Genomic DNA, 17,970 nt, shown 5'->3' with positions numbered 1-17,970 from the left:
AGTCTTCACAATATCCTCTTAGTAAGATTCCTACAGGTATGATAACTTATACAAATATTTGTAAAACATTATAGCAATGTGCTTTAGCCAATTGGATAATATTGGTGCCTAGACATTATAATATAAAGAAGACATGGATTTCAGTTCATGAAAGAATACAGTACAATTTAATAATACAGGCTTGGTCCTTTAGGGTACTCTTACTGGGTTATTCAAATTAAAAAATGATTCAAAAGTGATTCAAAAGTATCATTTTAAGTAACATTGACTGAGACATTTTAATTCAGCAATATACTTTAAAAATCAGTCAAATTGAGACTGCTATCGCTTTGTGATAATTTGTAATGATTATTAAAATATTTTTCAATAACATTAAAGCCCAAGTGCATAGCCAGCTGCAATAGTTGCTAAAGTTATATATTATTTATGTTCTATTTGGTGCATCATCTTAGCCTTTGATCAAAGAACAAAATAAGCAAAACAAGCAGACAGAAAATGGTGTGGGAAAGGACTGACAGACTTCTAAAGTTTGTTGCTATTCATTGGAAAAGTGTCATATATTTCTCAATTGAAATATGAAGGCACTTAAAGTTAGTTCATATATAGTACCTTATGTAACAATTAACAAGAATTGGCAGGTCCACCAATGAGAGGAAGTTATTGCTGAGAGTCCAGAAGGTCTTTGGGAAGTATGTAAAATCTCTCATATTCCACTTACAAAGTTGCTACCACATGTTTTAAGTGGTTTGCCAGGGACCTCATAGTGTTTCTACCTTCTTTCTTGAAAAGGTTATAACCAACTAGAATTCTTGAGAAAACCCACATTAATAGAATGAAAACAATAAAAGTAAATAAATAAAAAGGAATGGCTGCTCAGTTTCTGCCTGTTGCAATAATGGTCAACTATTTTTTATTTACCACTTATAACATTTAGGATGTAGCCACGTTTTTCCCACCTGCCCCCATAGTTTTTCTGTGTGAGGAGAGAAGCAAGTGCATTTTATCTCCTGACTCTGACTTCCAAAGAATCACCTGTAGGCAAAATATAGAATCTACGTATTCCTACCAAGCAAGAAGATACAGCAGAGCTTCCGTTTTTATAGTTTGTATTTGTCTGAAGGCAGCTTTCCTCGATGCAGAGCCTGTGACGGGGGTTTTCATGCAAGTGGGCAATTACAATGGCTCTGAGGTGACGTCTGTCTATAAGGGGCTGTGGCAAGTAGGACGGGGCAAGGAAGAAACTAAGCAAAGATGTGGTTCTAGTGGAAGCCTGATGGTACAGGATGCTCTGGAGCATGATGGTACTAAAGGATTTTCTCACCTTGAGGAGGGAAACAGCCCTTTTTACCCCAGTATCAGCTGTATCATACAGTCATTGGCTGTAAACCTCTCCGAGGCAGAAGGGTATATAGCCTTCCAAGCATTTCCCAATAAGGAGTGTCCAGGCTGTGGGTAATTTTCGAGAGAAGTGTCAGTTGTGAGCTTGGACAGCACCTGCAGGATGAGAGCACCAGTCTGATGAAGAGAGGCTGCACAGGTCAGTGAATGTGTCTTCAGCAGTATCATAAAAACAATAGTTTTTTTCATCCTTTAAACTAAAAGTACTTCAGAACCAGAGATTCTGACTTGCTACCATATATGAAAACTACTACACTCGAGCCTGAGTGCTTTCAACTACAGCTTCAAAAGGAGAGGTGTTGGTTGCTAAAGCAATTGATACTTCAGTTTAGACTATGTCAGATTTTGGGCGGGGTTGCAGTGAGACCCATTTAAATCTGCTTTTAAATCCTTGTAATTTTCCTGATTATTTTTTTCTTGTTTCGAAAAAAGGCAGCTATGTCCTCAGAGTTCTAGTCTCTCACAAAGAGATAGTAGTCACTAACTGAACCAAATCCTTGTTCTTTTGTAGCTAAACATGGTTTAAAAAACTAGACATCAGTGAAAAGGAGCAAGGGAGTTTGGTGTGGACACCCTTAGATGAAGAAAAAGCCATGTAAAAACAGGTATAAAGAATTTAAGACAAGTATAAAGGAAACCCAAGTAACTGCAAAATACTTATCTTGAAACATTGTTCTCTTTTGGGTGTGTGAAGAAATCATTAGAACTCTTAAGTTCTGTGAATTCAGACTTAAACCTTCCCTATTATCCATTTGGATAAGTTAAGCAAGAGGCACAAACAAATGAGAATAGATTTCTAGGAAAGGCTTGTACACCAAGTTTATCTGAAGGTCCTAGAACAATGCTGAAAGGTACCCTAGTTAATTAGACTTTAGAGTCAGCTATTGTTTTTTTAAAAAAGCACACACACAATGTATATATAAAGATAAGGATTATGTTTAGTCATATACAGGCTAGATAACCAGATTATATATATAAAGATAAATCCAGAGTTAGATTAAGCAGTCACTATATTTTAACAGTTTAGGACTACTGTATAAAACACAATGTGTTAACCATTAAATAAAGCCATGTTAAATTTAAAATATTCATAATTTGACTAAATATAGCTTATAACAAAACAATTTTTTTCATGTCAAAACCTTATATTAGCACAAGTGACAAAAAAGTTTTGACTACATTTTTTAATTCATTATTTTAAAATGGTGCAGATAATGTCAAAAAATTATACCATTGAAAGGGCTTTGAAGAAACCTGAAGAATGATAATCAAAAAGCTGATTACTGATACTATTTTAAGAATAGCTAAGAAGAAGAATCCACAACCACCTACAGTTACCCACTCCTGTTTTCAATAGTCTCCACTATTTTAAGCTGTATGAAGCTGAGCAGGAAAGCTATTTAGGGGCTCTGACAGAATCAGCAAACTGTAAAACTCAGCAGCCAGTTGAGGTCTCATATTAAATATAGGCTTTAAAGAATATTTCTTTGTTTTCCAAAGAGATGAGAAATCTGGAAATACAGTAGATGAAGAAGTATGATTTACTTTTACATTTACTTTTAAAAGAAAATATCGAAATCAAGTGAAAGAAACCCTTTTATAAATTCAAGAATTTCACCAAGAAATACACAGGAAGCAATGTTACTTTCACCCACAATAGACAGACATAGCAGAGATGGTTAATTTTTAGATCATAATTGTAATACTGGAGCTACTAATCAAAGGAAAATTATAACATAACCAAAGCCAAACACAATCTTAACTTTTACATTTAAATTCCCCTATAGATAACCCATGATGATCAGCCTCAAACTATAAAAAATAATCTATTGGGCAACTTGTCATTTTAACAGGAATCTCAGATAAAAGGGAATGAACTGCTTGTTTTTAAAATGCTTTTAGCAAATCAGAAGAATAGTATCTTTAAAAAGATGCTTTCTTTTCCCTACCAAATAAACCTTTACGATGATCTAAAAGCACAATGCAAGTCTAAGCAGCAAGTAATGTGTATTTCTGCTGTTAGGATCATCTACCTGTATTATATTGTCACTAAGATATTTGTGAACACACAGTACTATTTATGGGTTTTATTAATCTTCTCATTGTAATAAATATTTTACAAATGCAACCAAGTAATTTCTATTTTGCTATTTATTTAAAAATCTGTGGCAGTTTGAAATTCCTTTAAACATCTGTTCATAAGATTTTTGTGAAATGTTCCAAGCACTTTGGTTAGCCTGAGAATTTTATTTCTATCTCTTTCTTTTGAGGTTCAGATTTGGTAGGTTTCTAAAGCAGTTCCCCTTTGTGTTCAACTGTTAACAGAGTTTACATCAAAGCATCATACTCAGCTGCCAATGCCCCTTTTTCTTTCTCCCCCTTTCCTTCCCTCCCCTCTCTCTTCCTCACTCCCCATCTCTTTTACTTTCTAATGGCCCTGGGACGAAACCCTTCTCTTGCTGCACATAAATTCCTCACTTTTTACAGTGGCAAATTGTTCAAAGCCTAAGATTTGACACTTAGCAATTAATCTTAAATTATTCTGGCATCATACTTTTGATCCATAGAAAGAAAAACTACTGATAATACCTTTTTCCTTTATGCGTCAACTCTTCTAATAGTCACAAGGACTAAGTAAAAAGCCTATACACAAAGGGGTATTGTGTATGTGTAGTAGCACTTGTATAAGCCACAACAGTTTCATATTAAGCTTGCTCAACTCATTAAAAAAATATTATTTGCCAAATTTTCAGCAAAAAAAAAAGTTTCCCCTCAGAAACTATTGAATCTGTGGCTGTTGTTACTTCTGTGAGTCATTTTTTTCCTCCAGATATACTCTTTGAACTTTCATAATTGTATGAAAGCATGAAATACTATACTTAATATTTAACCAATGTGCTTTGGATTGTAATTTAATAGTATATTTTTATTTGAGATCTGGCCTTCCTAGAAACCAATTCCTTAACATCAGTGAAAGCCAAGATTTTTCAGAATTTTAAAGAAAAGCAGATTTCATAAAATTGAAGCTGCAGTCCCCTTAAGACAAGTTCTATTTTGGTGTCTCCATTTACCATAGCTGAGACTGTCACAGTCATTCACCTTCCTCATTAAAAAGCCATAGAGAGTTTCTTTAGCCTCTAAAGTTAGAATGTTAAATCTTGGCCTTGTACATGAACTTTCTGAGCACTTTAAAGTTTATGTCCAGCAGTTGTATATGCTAAGTAACCAGCAAGACAAGGTCAGATCTCAACAGCGTGAGAAACCTCCGATACTCACCCTTTTCCAAAACTACTTGTGACAAGTAAAACTCGTTAAAGCTTCATTATCAGTACCTTCGGAAAAACTATTTATGACTTATATAAAGACTAGTTTAAAAATGGGGAAGAAATATGAAATGGCAATAGGTCACGCCTATTAGTAGCATTCATCCAGCCCTCTCTAGATTAACTTTGGTTCCAATCTATGGGCGTCCCACTGTGATATGTGAGTCCGTGGGGTCTTTCTTGCCTGTCTCCAGCACACCCAGATGTTGGAGTCAAAGAGCGAAGGTTCCCATGCCTTGGAAAGAGCCGCAGCACTTACCTTGTTGCTCTGGTGTGAGACGCCCTCTAGAGGTGGTCTTAAGCGAAAACCACATGCTGTCAAGACACTAAAGAAGCTGAGAGCTGGTCCTGAGGTATCAGATATTACAAAAACACACTCAGTGATGCCCTTAAACCATTAACTAGATTCCAGCAGCCACAACTATAAAGAGCTGGTGCTCCTGACTTGGAGCTACCAAAGGAAGTAGCCCCTGAAAATTACCAGGAACCCAGAGAAGGCCCTTTCCTTGGGACCCATGTCCACTGTTGAGAGTGAACAGTAGTTGGAGTCATTACCACCACTAAGAGCCACCACTCAGAAAGCCACAGATGAGACAGGAGAGACTTTACAGCCCTCTTCACATCCCTTCCCTAAACAAGAGATGCAAGTCCTCTTTCCTGTTGGAAATTCAAGGAAACAGTAACACATGTTGGCCTGTCAATATACTCCAGCTTGAGAGCAAAGAAGGATTTCCTAACAATAAATCTGGTACAGTTGGAGACCCAGCTCTCAGTGTCAGCTTCGCTGTATAAATAGCCTGTGGGTTATAGCCCAAACTCCAATAATCATAACATTTATTGACACTGCTTAAGTGCCATCCACCATTCTAAATATTTTGTGTATAGTCACTCACTTAATCTAATGGGTGAAACATATACCATTATTTTACCAATTTTACTGATGAGAAGTGCAGCACACAAAAGTGAATTCATTTTCCTAAGGTCACCTGATTATAAACGATGAACACAGACAGTATAATGACAGAGTTATGCTCTTACCTACTTCTTATATCATGTGCTAGAAAAAATTCACCACCCCCAAAAATAGCCAATTCAAATTCCTACAACCTGTGAACATGTTCCATCACATAACAAAAGGGACTTTGCAGAGAAATAATTAAAGATTTTGAGATGAGGATGATTATCCAGGCGGCCTTAATCTAATCATATGAAATGTAGACACTTCCTCAAAGCTGGAAAAGACAAGGAAACAGATTCTTCTCTAGATAGTTTCTTCTCCAGAAAATATTGTAGTAGCCTTGCCAGTACATTTGTTTTAGCTCAGCGAGACCTGTGTTGGGTTTCTAACCTACAAAACTCATTAGATAATACATTTATGATGTTTTGAGTCACTAAATTTGTGGTAATTACTTACAGCAGCAGTAAAAAAAAAATAAATACACACCACCTCATTGATAAAGAGAGTTACTCAAATATGGTTTCACTATAATCTTAGGTATGTGGATTGTTTCACCAGTGTTGGATGTACTGTATGGTAGTTTGTCCCACGTTTAGCATTCTACCACATGTCACAAGAAACTGAATATATTTTAGTTCTTATCTGTATAGTTACAAGATTGATCAGGTTCCGTGATTTGGGTCTTTGATACATACAATATGGCTTACTGCTTTATGGAAGTTAAGAAATGGTTTTTTCCTAAACAGTAGGAAGTTACTGTTCTAATTTTCAGAATATGAATAATCTGATGATTCTTCACCAAATTCTGTCATCAGTCCAAAGTATTCTTGGAAGACTCAGAATAAAATGAATTTGTTAAAAGGGTGACACATTGCTACAATGAGCCCTTTTTAAAGCAGTGTCAAAGTTTTCATATTTCTCATCAGTACTCATTATAATGCAGATCACAAAATGGGTGCAGAATTTTAGTCTCTTTCATTGCACAGTGTTCATATACATAAATACAGTGAAAATCAGGGCACTAGCCTTTGCAAGCAGTCTTTTGGGAAACATTCTACTTACACTAATCATGAATGTCACAGACTATTATCAAGTTTAGCGGTCATTGCTCTCTGTTTCAACTAACATGGCAGTATGCTGGCTGATAAGAAATACACACACACATGCACGCGTGCACACACACACATCAAAAACTATACCCGTCTGGTGTAGCTCAGTGGATTGAGCACGGGCTGCGAACCAAAGCATCACAGGTTTAATTCCCAGTCAGGGCACGTGCCTGGGTTGCAGGCCACGTCCCCAGTGGGGGCCATGTGAAAGGCATCCACACACTGATGTTTCTCTTTCTCTCTTTCTCCCTCCCTTTCCTCTAAAAGTAAATAAATAAAATCTTTTAAAAAAAGAGTTCTCATACATTATCAAAAAAAAAAAAACCGTACCAATGGTCAGTAGCAGTTTTTTTAGTGCATGAAGTTTATGGGTTGAAAAGAAATATTAAAGCTTTAGAAAACAGCAGTAAATGTTTTAGAAGACTCAGGACACCATACAAGGGAACTTCAAAGCAAGTCTTCACAACAGCAGTTGAATCCTGCAGAGCTTTGTGATGGATGAAATTAAACCGGCCACAGACACCACACTTGGATCTTTCAGCACTCCAGTTGTAGAGTGTGGCTTGTTCCTCCCAGCATGGAAGATATCATGGCCATAATTCAGCTCCCATGCTCTGGGTTCATACAAACATTATTAAAATTCTTCCTGTAAAATGAGCTGAAGAAAAGCAATCAAAATTAACTAGGTAGCACAGAATTTGACTACTAAAATATTAGTCAAAACAACTTAACCTCTAGCACCCAAAGATGTAGTAGCTTATTTTCGGCAATGGTGTCATTCTGCCCAATAGCAAAGGTAGTGTCTACTGGGGGGACCTATGCACATACAGTGTCCTGGACTGATGGAGTATGAGAGTCACGTGCCTAGGGTGCAGTAGACTGTGGGACTGTATCTGTTTTCATAACCAGTGCCATTCACTGGCCTGCTGGGTTAATCAGTCTGCCTTATCTGACTGTCCTTTTCAAACAACCAGTTTTCTTTTTCCTTCTGAACTGACCCTTGGTACAAATAATTGACCAAAGTTAACTAGCTGTTTGAGCATCACTCCTAACAGTGCCATGTTAACCTAAAGACAAAAAATATATACATATGTGTATAATGACTTTCTTAATGGTATAAGTTGTGCATAATCATTGTAGAAAAATTAGAAAACATAGATAAGCAAAAAGAAATATATATTTATTATATACGTCTCCCACTAACTATAACCACCATTTCTTTTTTCCACATTTTTATTGTTGCTCAACTATAGTAGTCTCCATATCCCCACTACCACTCCCCCACCCCAGCCATCCCCACTTCCCACTACAACCTCCATTTATGTTTAAGAGTATATCTTTGCAGATATTTTCCACACAAAAATATATATAAACATATTTCAGCAAAAATACAGGGTGGGGCAAAAGCAGATTTTACAGTTGTTCACATGGAAATAATACAACAACTTATAAATAATAAAATAATACACCATGTTTCACATACTCACAACTGTGAGCCTACTTTTGCCCCACCCTGCAGTATCACACCACAGGTAATGTTTTACAGCCTTCTCATTTCTCTGGGCACTGGGGTACTTCTACATCCACTATCTAGGGCTTCATTTTTAGTGACCACCTGTGATTCTATTGCAAGGCTTTATCATAATTTATTTAACCAATCCTCTGTTATTAGACATTTAGGTATGGTATGTAATTTTATTACTATAAATAATACTTTGATGAACATATTATAAATGTATATGTTGTATATTTGTCCAGTTATTTCCTTAAGTTCTAGAAGTTGAGTTAATAGATTAAAAGTTACACAGTTTTCAGCCCTGGCTGGCGTAGCTCAGTGGATTGAGCACGGGCTGCGAACCAATGTGTCGCAGGTTTGATTCCCAGTCAGGGTACATGCCTGGGTTGCAGGCCATGACCCCCAGCAACCGCACATTGATGTTTCTCTCTCTCTCTCTCTATCTCCCTCCCTTCCCTCTCTAAAAATAAATAAATAAAATCTTTTAAAAAAAAGTTACACAATTTTCTAGGAATTTTTATGCCAATCTGTGGTTTCATCTTTAAATGTGAAGAAAAAGAGATTAAAATCAGAAAGACAAAAATCATTCAAAAGCCTTAAATGAATAAATTTTGTAAAGATCCAAAATGCTAAATGAAAACACATAGAAGTTTTTCAGTTAGGGTTTTCGTTAATCCATTACACATGTACGCACACATACAACATTATGGGTAGGTGAGAGGCAGCAAGTTTACAGATCAGCAAATGAGATGATTTTCTAAATAATAGTCAAGGATATTAAAATATTCTCTTCTATTTGATTAATAGTTCTTAAGAATTAAATAAATAGAAGCTATATTGAGATCTAATTCACATACCATAAAATTTGTCCTTTTAAAGTGTACAATTAAGTGGTTTTCACAGACTTGTACAACCATTACCACTCTCTGGTTTCAGAACATTTTTATTACCTCAAGTGAAGTTCTGTACACATTGTCACTCCCAAGTTCCCTGCTCCCCAGCCTCTGGCAAACACAAATCTGCTTTCCTTTTCTGTGCATTTGCCTATTCTTGACATGTCATATAAATGGAATCACATAATATATGGCCTTTGTGAATGACTTCTTTCACTTAGCATAATGTTTCCAGGGTTCATCCATATTGTCAGAATGTCATTTCTTTCTACTGCCAAATAATATTCCATTGAATAGATGTACACATTTTTTTATTCATTCATCGGTTCATTCTTCATATCGATTCACCGTCATGCTTAAAATACTTCAGTAGCTCCTCCAAACTGCTAAGCATGACTGTTAAACATTCATCTTAATGTGGCCCCAATGTGCTTTTTAGCTTGATCTTCTCCCCTGCTCCAACTCCATGCATTGACACCCTTCCTTCTACCACCACGCCAGTCACAGTAGAACTATGTGCAGTTTCCTGGATGTAGCAGGCACCTCCACTCTTGTATGTGCCACCCTTGCTATCGGGAACACACTTCCCTTTATCCCTGTGGATGCCTTTTATTTGTCCTTCATGATTCAGCTGCCAGGTATCTCCTCCTTTCAGAAGCCCCATCAAACTAAGGATAAGCTGGGTGCAATTTTTTGATAATCTATTATGATTCTGTCATAACACTTATCATACTGTTTTGTAATTGGTGGTTTTCTTGACTTTTTGTTCACTATATTGTGAGCTCACTGAAGCCAGAAGCTATGTTTTGCATATCTCTATAACACTAGCAATCAGTCAAGGCCTAGCATGTGATAGACATTTGATAAATGCTTTTTCTTTGACATATATGATCAAAGAAATTTAACTTGACTTTTTTATAAACCAAATTAATCAATTTGGGGGTTTATAACTATGTAGACATACACTTTATATTTAAAGTTCATGTTGAAGCTTTCTTAGGTTTAATTTATTTATATGTATTATATATTAAAATTTTTGATAACATACAAAGTAACATTCATTAAAATAAACCAGTATTTATATGTAATTCTAGTGAAGTTTTTAAAGTGCACATTGAATTTACAATATATCAAATAGGAGACACTTTCAATGTAGAAAAACTTGACAGTTTGGTTAATATCATATTAACCATAACAAATATGTATTAATGCCATATTTCAAATGATTTAAGAAAGAAATTAAGAATGTACAATGAAATTAATTTATAAACTGTAAGTACACTTTAAAAGCAAGATGCACTTTTTTGTGCAAGTAAAGATGTTGTTTTTCTTAAAATTGACTTGAGAGTTAGGGCCTTGCTCAAGGTACTACAATAAAATTGAAGTTTACATGTATAAATTGTTTTTAATTTTTTTTACTGTATTCTCTATATGAATGAAAAGTTTGTAAGTAGGCCTAATTCTTGATAATAGAATCCTAACCTCTGTTACTTCTGACCTATAGGGTATCTTTGTTACTAGGGTTCAACCTGATGGACCAGCATCCAACCTGCTGCAGCCCGGCGATAAGATCCTTCAGGTAAGACAGACAAAAAGCAACATATTAAAATGCCAACAAGAAACAAATATGTAACTTTTTAAGTTGAATGACTTGAATTAAGTGATTCAAGTCATTGAGTTAAGTAAGTCCTTCTTAAATGTCTTTTTTTTATTGTTGTTCAAGTACAATTGTTTCCATTTTCACCACACCAACCCCCCTACCTATCCCTGCCTTCTTAAATTTCTTATTTGCCTTTATTGTTTTGAGATTAAAAAACAGGTCAGAAGCTAGTTCAGTCTGTTAGAATCCTACATCTCCAGTACCTGACATGTGGTATCTGTTCTGCACATTTTTGTTTAAATGAATTATTTTATTTGGTAACAAAAGAGAAATTAATACACATAAAAATCTATGCATAAGTATCAAGTACATGGAAGAGAAATGAAGTACCTAAATAGGTTATGTATGTGGCTTCAGATGAGGGGGGAGGTCCATATTTAATCTCTCAACAGTAAGCTTACTTCAAGCTCGGCATATCAGAAAAGGATCACTCTAGTAAACAGTAAAGTAAATACTTGGCATAACCTCATCCATTTTGTTTTCTTTGCCCTTCTTCCCTTTTAATTCACTTCCCATATATAAGGTGCTTAATCATTTCCTGTATCACAAGGAAAGGCTCTTAAGTATCATCTATTTAAGATTAGTATTTTGATTTATGACCCCAGAAATTTCCTGCTATATAGCTATGTGGATCTATCTGACACTGCAGATATGTGATCATTTGAAACAATTAAGAAATGGTTCAACATAATTTACAGAAAGGAACCCTGTAGTCATACAGGCTATGCAAACACGGCTACAAAAATGCAGAAGCCCCACTCACTCAGCTCTGAGATCTATCTCCTATTTATTGAACTTTGACCTCAGAAAGTCCTAGAAACTCCCTATATAACGCAACATGTATGTGTGTATATTTGCCTGAACACTTTATTCTCAGAAATATTTTTAACTATCAAGATCATGAAAACTCAAGTTTCAGAAGTGACTCTTCCCTGAAAAGAACCAGGGCTGCCCCATCCTGGAGCAGTCTCTCTGCAGAAATGCCATCCGGCAGGTCCAAGCCCATCACACCAGGTGGAAAGCCTGCAAACCAGCAACTGGTCTTTAGAGTTAAAACATGAAAACCAAAAAGACACATAAAATATTCTAGAAATTTTCTTTAATGCTTTATTATAAAAGTTCTTTATTTTGGGATCTCCTAACTAGACCTGTGAACAACAAAGCTCCATAGCACTTGGTAAATGCTGCTTTTTAGCAAAGGAGATGGATAGTTTTCTTCTCTACTGAATTTCAGAGAAATTATTTTGCATCTCAGAGGCTAAAAAAAAAAAAATGGCAGTGTGTTAATGTCAGATCTCTGACCTATTAGAATGCCAGGCTGGATGGAGTAGCTTTCAGTAGCTTGAGACAAGTTTAGGGTGTTGCCTTCATTCAGGACAGAGGTGGCTAAAGAAAAAATTTTCTCTCCAGATTCAGAAGAGAAATATATGCAAATGGATATAAAAATGTTGTATTTATCTAAAAATATGTAGAGACAGAGACAGGGATAGAGATATCCTATGTAAGGGAAATGAGAATTGAATTAGCATCCAGCTGTAAGGTGAGAATTCTTTTTTGTGGCTATGGACACTAGAAGAGTTATATGTGGGGACATGGGGGTTAAGTGTTTGTAGTCCCTGAGAGGGATATAGCAACTGCAAAGTGCTCAGAGGAATGAAGTCCTAACACAAGAAGTGGAGAGGAATCAAAAGCCTGATCAGTTGAAAGCCAGAAACACTGCAGAAGAACTGCACTGGGGATGTCTCTTCACAAGTGGCTACTGAAGATGGAGATTTTTATTTTTGCTGCAGAACTCATTTGGATCTAGTGCAATACAATCAAAGTCCATTTTCAGTAAAAGAAAAATGCACATAGACCTTAATCAGATAAATTACTATATTTACAGTTTCATTCATTCTAGTTAAAAAGCACAAGTGGCCAATTATACTTTCTGGAAGAAATAAGAATGACTAATTCTAAAATGAAATAATTGCCAAAATCAGCTGCTAAGAGGGGAAATTATATTTTTGTCTATTTATAATACTATTGGTTCTTAGTTTCAAGAAGACTGGGAAAGAATGGATTTGTATCACTGAGTTATATCTATCATTTACAAGATCACTAAAACATGTCCTCACTGCAGCAGATTTATTTACAAGCCTTAATGACAATGCACAACTTGGAGAGTCAAGGTAAAAGGAAAAAAAATCAATAAATGAGCCCCCTAAATGACATCTACTGGGTTTTATCTAACACAATAACAAATAACAAAAGAAATAATAAATAGCAAAAGAAATATACCTTTCTCAATTCTCCCATAAACTCAGAATTTATTAGATAAGAGTCATCTCTTTTACTGTGACTCTTTTTTAGCCACTACTTTATTCTTCTACTGCTATGGAATTATGAACATGCTATTTGAATTACATGAAAATGTGTGCATTAAAGCATAATGCTGATTAAAACATTTTGAGTTAATAAAACATATTCACATGATTTTTCTGTCATTTTACTGTTCATCTTCCCAGAATAAATACTCTATAATTAATGAGCATATTCAAAAGACTTCCTGTGTTGAGTAAGCCATTTTGCTTTAAGACAGCATGGTAAAAGGAAAGAGCACCATGCTTGGAGAATTGACTCCTCGTAGCCTCACTTTCTGCAAAGCTGAATTACAATATATGGGTCAGACAGAACAAGTGAAAGCACATGGATCACAAAAAAATGTTATTAGACTGAACCATGTGAATTTGCTAATACTTGACCATTTTTGAAGTGGCAATTACATTGGCTTAACATCATAGTTTATTTTTTTCTAATGCTCTTTCTCATGCTAAAAAGTTCAGTCTAATTTATTACACATTTTAGAATTCAAAATATATTTAAATATAGAAAATCTATTAATTATAGTTACTCTGTTGAAGAGATTAATAGACTTAAAAAATATATTGTACTTGATAGTTGACCTAATTCACAGTTATAGCCTAAATCCCACTTGCAAGTACATCATATTCTATTATACCACAGTAGGCAGCCCCTAGCCTCTTCATGCACCTGCTCCCCTTTCCCCAAACAAGACTTGACTATGGCAGGAGAAGAGAAATCAAATAATTTCCAGATAACTAATGTCATCTAGATATTACCAGTCATCAAAACAGATTTTTCAAATATAAGGTATATAAATATGATACACAAATTTTGTAGTCTCTTCTACCTTACCATAATTTTTTAAGAGGTTTAAAGTTGTATTCCAAAATGTATGCCTGGTTATTGCTATACTTGTAAAATATCAAAATAGGATAACCTAAGAGATGATAACTCAAACAAACCAGATATTCCCCTTTTTTCCTAGTCCTAGAAAACCTTGGCCCTACAATTCATATAGACAATTCAAGACACCATTTGCAACAAACAAGTCTACCAAGTTTTCAGTCAGTTCTCGGTAGGTTGTGGGGCTCAGAACATCATAACGAGGCCAAAATCATGGGGTTTGATGGCCACCAGGCCTGTTACTACCACTGCATTCCACAACCACTGACAAATCCACTCCACATCCTAATCAGTGTCTCATAAAGGGAAGTCATGTGCCCTCAGGGAGCTCACACCAGGAAAACAAGATTAATGCAAGCAGTCCTATCAGCAAATGAATCAAGTACTTAAATCTGTGATGTCACTCACAGATGTTGTAGCAGTGTTAAGAGAATGAACTGATTAACCTAAGAGGGTGTGTCTTGTGATGCCATCGAGAGGGGGTCACTCATAAGCGCAAATCCAAGATGCTGCCCCCTCCTGCTGCCATCTCCTCCAGTGACTAGGGCACAAGTAAGGGAGAAAGGCCTGTGTGCCAAGGAACACTGGGAATTAGTCAATTTCCGAGTATGGCGGGAATAGAGAACAGAGAGGTCACTCTTGATGGAGCAGGATTTGCTCGAGGCTTACCGAAGGGGAAAGAAGCAGGATGAGTAGAAGGAGGAATACCTGTGGGCTAGATGGCATCAGCCTTGAGGAGCAGAGGTAAGAGGCTTATGCCAGAGCTGATGAGTGTGAAATTCAAAGGAGAGAATACTGGGGAGGGAGATCCCAGGCATGAAGGAAGAAATCCCTGGGATTTTCAAGTTTCTCATGGCATTGCAGAATTCAAATATGAAGATGGGCTGGAGTGGGGATAGGGTTGGGAAGGAGATAGTGAGGTGTAGCTTTCAAGGCTAAGAATGTGAGAAGTCAGTGGAGACCCCCTAGAGGTCTAAATGAAATGTCCGTGGATGGTGGGACCTGCTGTGTGCAGATACACGGTGCTGTGTCTGTGTACAACCACGAATCACACCTTCCTTCTCAGAAGGGAAGTTTGGTGCCTCTTTTAACGACCAATAGGTGTAGCTGCCTGCTAATTATATTATCTTACTTAGCTAAAGCTTATTTATTCACCCACCTCAGCTATCAGGAACCAAAAACACAAACCAGAAAACAAACCAAATATTTCTGAGAAGCCATAATTAAATGCCACAAAGTCCATGCACTAAATCTCAGGCCTTTTGCTCAGTTTATTTCACAGTCGGTTCTCCAGACAACCAAGGATAAAGCCTCTGAGTTCAGGCACATTACCAGAAGGAAGACGTCATAGCTGACAACTTCACTTCCAAGGAAGAGGGAGAACCTTCTTATTATAGACAAAAACCAGAGTTGAACAGTACAGCAGACTGGAGCCACTCAGATAGAATAGTGTTTCACAGTGGCATCCCTTAAGATATCTTTTTAAAAACATAGTTCCTCAGTCAAATAAGTTTCTATGCCTTATTTCAGGATTTTACAATGTGCTAAACTTATGAAGAACCTGAGAAATCTTACAAACATATATTCCCCAACATATTTAACCATGCAACCCTCTTTACTAACAACCTCAAATAACCACTTCCACAAACACACTTTGGGAAATGTTTCTTACAGAAGCAACTAACTGGGCCCATGGCTCTATTCCAGAGAGTGTTGTAGCTCCTAATTACCATTATGAGTCAAGAATGACATTCATTTCTTCTAATTTAAAAAAAAAAAATTATCTCCCCAAAAGCTATAAAAAGTAAAGATTGAGAAATCTTTGTTATGGTTAAAATGAAGTATGGGCCTCTTAAAGAATATACTTAAGGCATTTGGAAATGTCACCAAAGAATTTCCCAATTCTCAGCCAGGCCCAATAAATTAGCACTTTTCTGTATTTGATCTTATTTGGTGGTTGAAAATCAAAACTAACAGAAAGGTTGGGGGGAAGTGGCAAGGTGGCTCAGAAAGAGGGGGTGCCATGATCGTGTGACACAACCTTAATGTTCAGGTAAATTATTGCCTATAATAATATAATACATTTGAAGAATAGGATTTTTAATACAATTTGATTAGAAGGCAATGAAAAAATAAGTTTAAACAATATATATGGTTTTATATGCCAAAGTTTCACTGCATATCTTTATCCATTTCATTTTGTTCATAATCTACAAATTTCAGCACAGATTACTAAAAAAGTTGAGAAACATTATACTTTTTGCAAATCAAAAAATAATATGGTAAGTATTAAATAAAACATGAAAACCAATAGAGACAAGTTAAGTTCATTGGGCTGTCTCTAACGTCCATAATGTGGCTGAAATTAAAATATTAATGCCCTGGCTGGTATGGCTCAGTTGGTTGGAGCATCGTCCCAAAACAGAAAGTTTGCTGGTTCATTCTGCAGTCTGGGAACATATAGGAAGCAACCAACTGATGCTCTTTCTCAAATCAATATTTCTCTCTTTCCCTTCCTCTCTCTCTATAAACAATGAAAAAATATCCTCAGCTGAAGATAAAAATAAAAATAATAATAATAAATCATCTATGCTGTCTCATTATATCATGCAACAAACCTACAAGATATCTATTATTGGCAGACATTAAATAACTTATTGGAGCTTCTTCCACTATATAATGCAGATGCTACTATGGTAAATGTTATTGATAGCGTCATAGTCATCATATTTTCTATTTATATATTTGGAAAATGCACATTAAGTGCCCACTGCGTGCAAACTATTGTATCAAGCAACGTGAACAATGGGAAATGTAACAAAGTTCCTGCCTTTACAGAGCCTAGTCCGTAATTACAAAGAGAAGAAAATGAAGGAGGAAGAGTGACAGGAAAGAGCTATCAAACACTTAATAAAAATGAACTCCTAGTCTGTCTTCTTTCAAGACCAAGTTCTTCTCCAAAACAGACGCCAAAACAAAGAGCCCTCTGAAAATGAGAGGCTGATTTTGCTGTTATTCTTTTCCTGGCTAAAGTAAAAAGAATAAAATGTAGATCCTTAGGGCCTCTTTTGCAAACAAAGGTAGGAAATTCATTTGTTAGAGATGTTCATTCAATGTGTTTAATAAGAAGAAAACAGCCATGCTAAAATCAGAGCAAATAAACAAGTACATGTCTTTATTATCAGTTCTACAGATGAATTTCTATACAAATGATTCACATAGTCTTCACTTGAGTCTATGCTATCTTGCTGTGTCTTTTTCAAGCCTGAATTCATGAAACTTTCAAGCTCTACTTGTGTACACTTAAGACAAAAGAGAAATTCTTACCCATGTTTTATTCTATGAAGACTTTTTAATGCTACAGTAAATGCACTAAGACTTCAAACTTTCTAACATTTAAAAAGTGCAATGTAAATTTTTCATATGAACTCTCTAAGACTTTAAGGCCTATAGTTCAGATTTTTGATAGAAAGAAAAAATTTTTAAATGACTTGCCATCAAATCAATGTAGTATCAATAATGCAGTCTGCTGAGTCCTATATATATCCCAATATTTAATGACAATATTCCACCAGGTTAAAATTCTGAAATGAGAATTAATTCCAGCTAGTTAATATGAAACATAACTGTAATTATCTAAGACTCCCACTGTTTCTGATAATACCTAGCTGTCAGAATTAGACAACATGAAAGTCTGCCCTTATAGCTCCAATGTGGTCACTGTATTTTCAGTTGTTCCTCATCTCAAGAACAATAGGCATTTGGAGTATAAGCTATTAATGCATTAATGTATATCTAATGTATAAAGTACATGTGCACTGACACTTTAAATGATTTTCCCCTTGATTGTGAGATTAAATCAAA

General features: G+C 35.8%; 2 protein-coding genes across 3 annotated transcripts in view; one reads left to right on the top strand and one right to left on the bottom strand.

Moving 5' to 3' along the window:
* Nucleotides 1-17,970, top strand: part of LRRC7 (leucine rich repeat containing 7) — a 495,696-nt gene that overhangs the window by 468,173 nt on the left and 9,553 nt on the right. For both annotated transcript variants that reach the window (XM_045835283.1, XM_045835282.1), the window contains exon 26: nt 10,702-10,776. In XM_045835283.1, the coding sequence (XP_045691239.1) occupies nt 10,702-10,776 (75 nt within the window). The remainder of the gene's footprint in view (nt 1-10,701; nt 10,777-17,970) is intronic.
* LRRC40 (leucine rich repeat containing 40) overlaps nt 7,119-17,970 on the bottom strand; it is a 91,390-nt gene continuing 80,538 nt past the window's right edge. Inside the window, exon 13 of the mRNA XM_045835287.1 lies at nt 7,119-7,446. Within this exon, the coding sequence (XP_045691243.1) occupies nt 7,389-7,446 (58 nt within the window). The 3' untranslated portion in view covers nt 7,119-7,388. The remainder of the gene's footprint in view (nt 7,447-17,970) is intronic.

The sequence above is a fragment of the Phyllostomus hastatus genome, unplaced genomic scaffold (genome assembly GCF_019186645.2).
Source record: "Phyllostomus hastatus isolate PE091 unplaced genomic scaffold, TTU_PhHast_1.1 phas_contig_209, whole genome shotgun sequence".
NCBI lineage: Eukaryota > Metazoa > Chordata > Mammalia > Chiroptera > Phyllostomidae > Phyllostomus > Phyllostomus hastatus.
The sequence above is the reverse complement of the archived record's forward strand: the minus strand, read 5'-3'. Positions and strand labels throughout refer to the sequence as shown.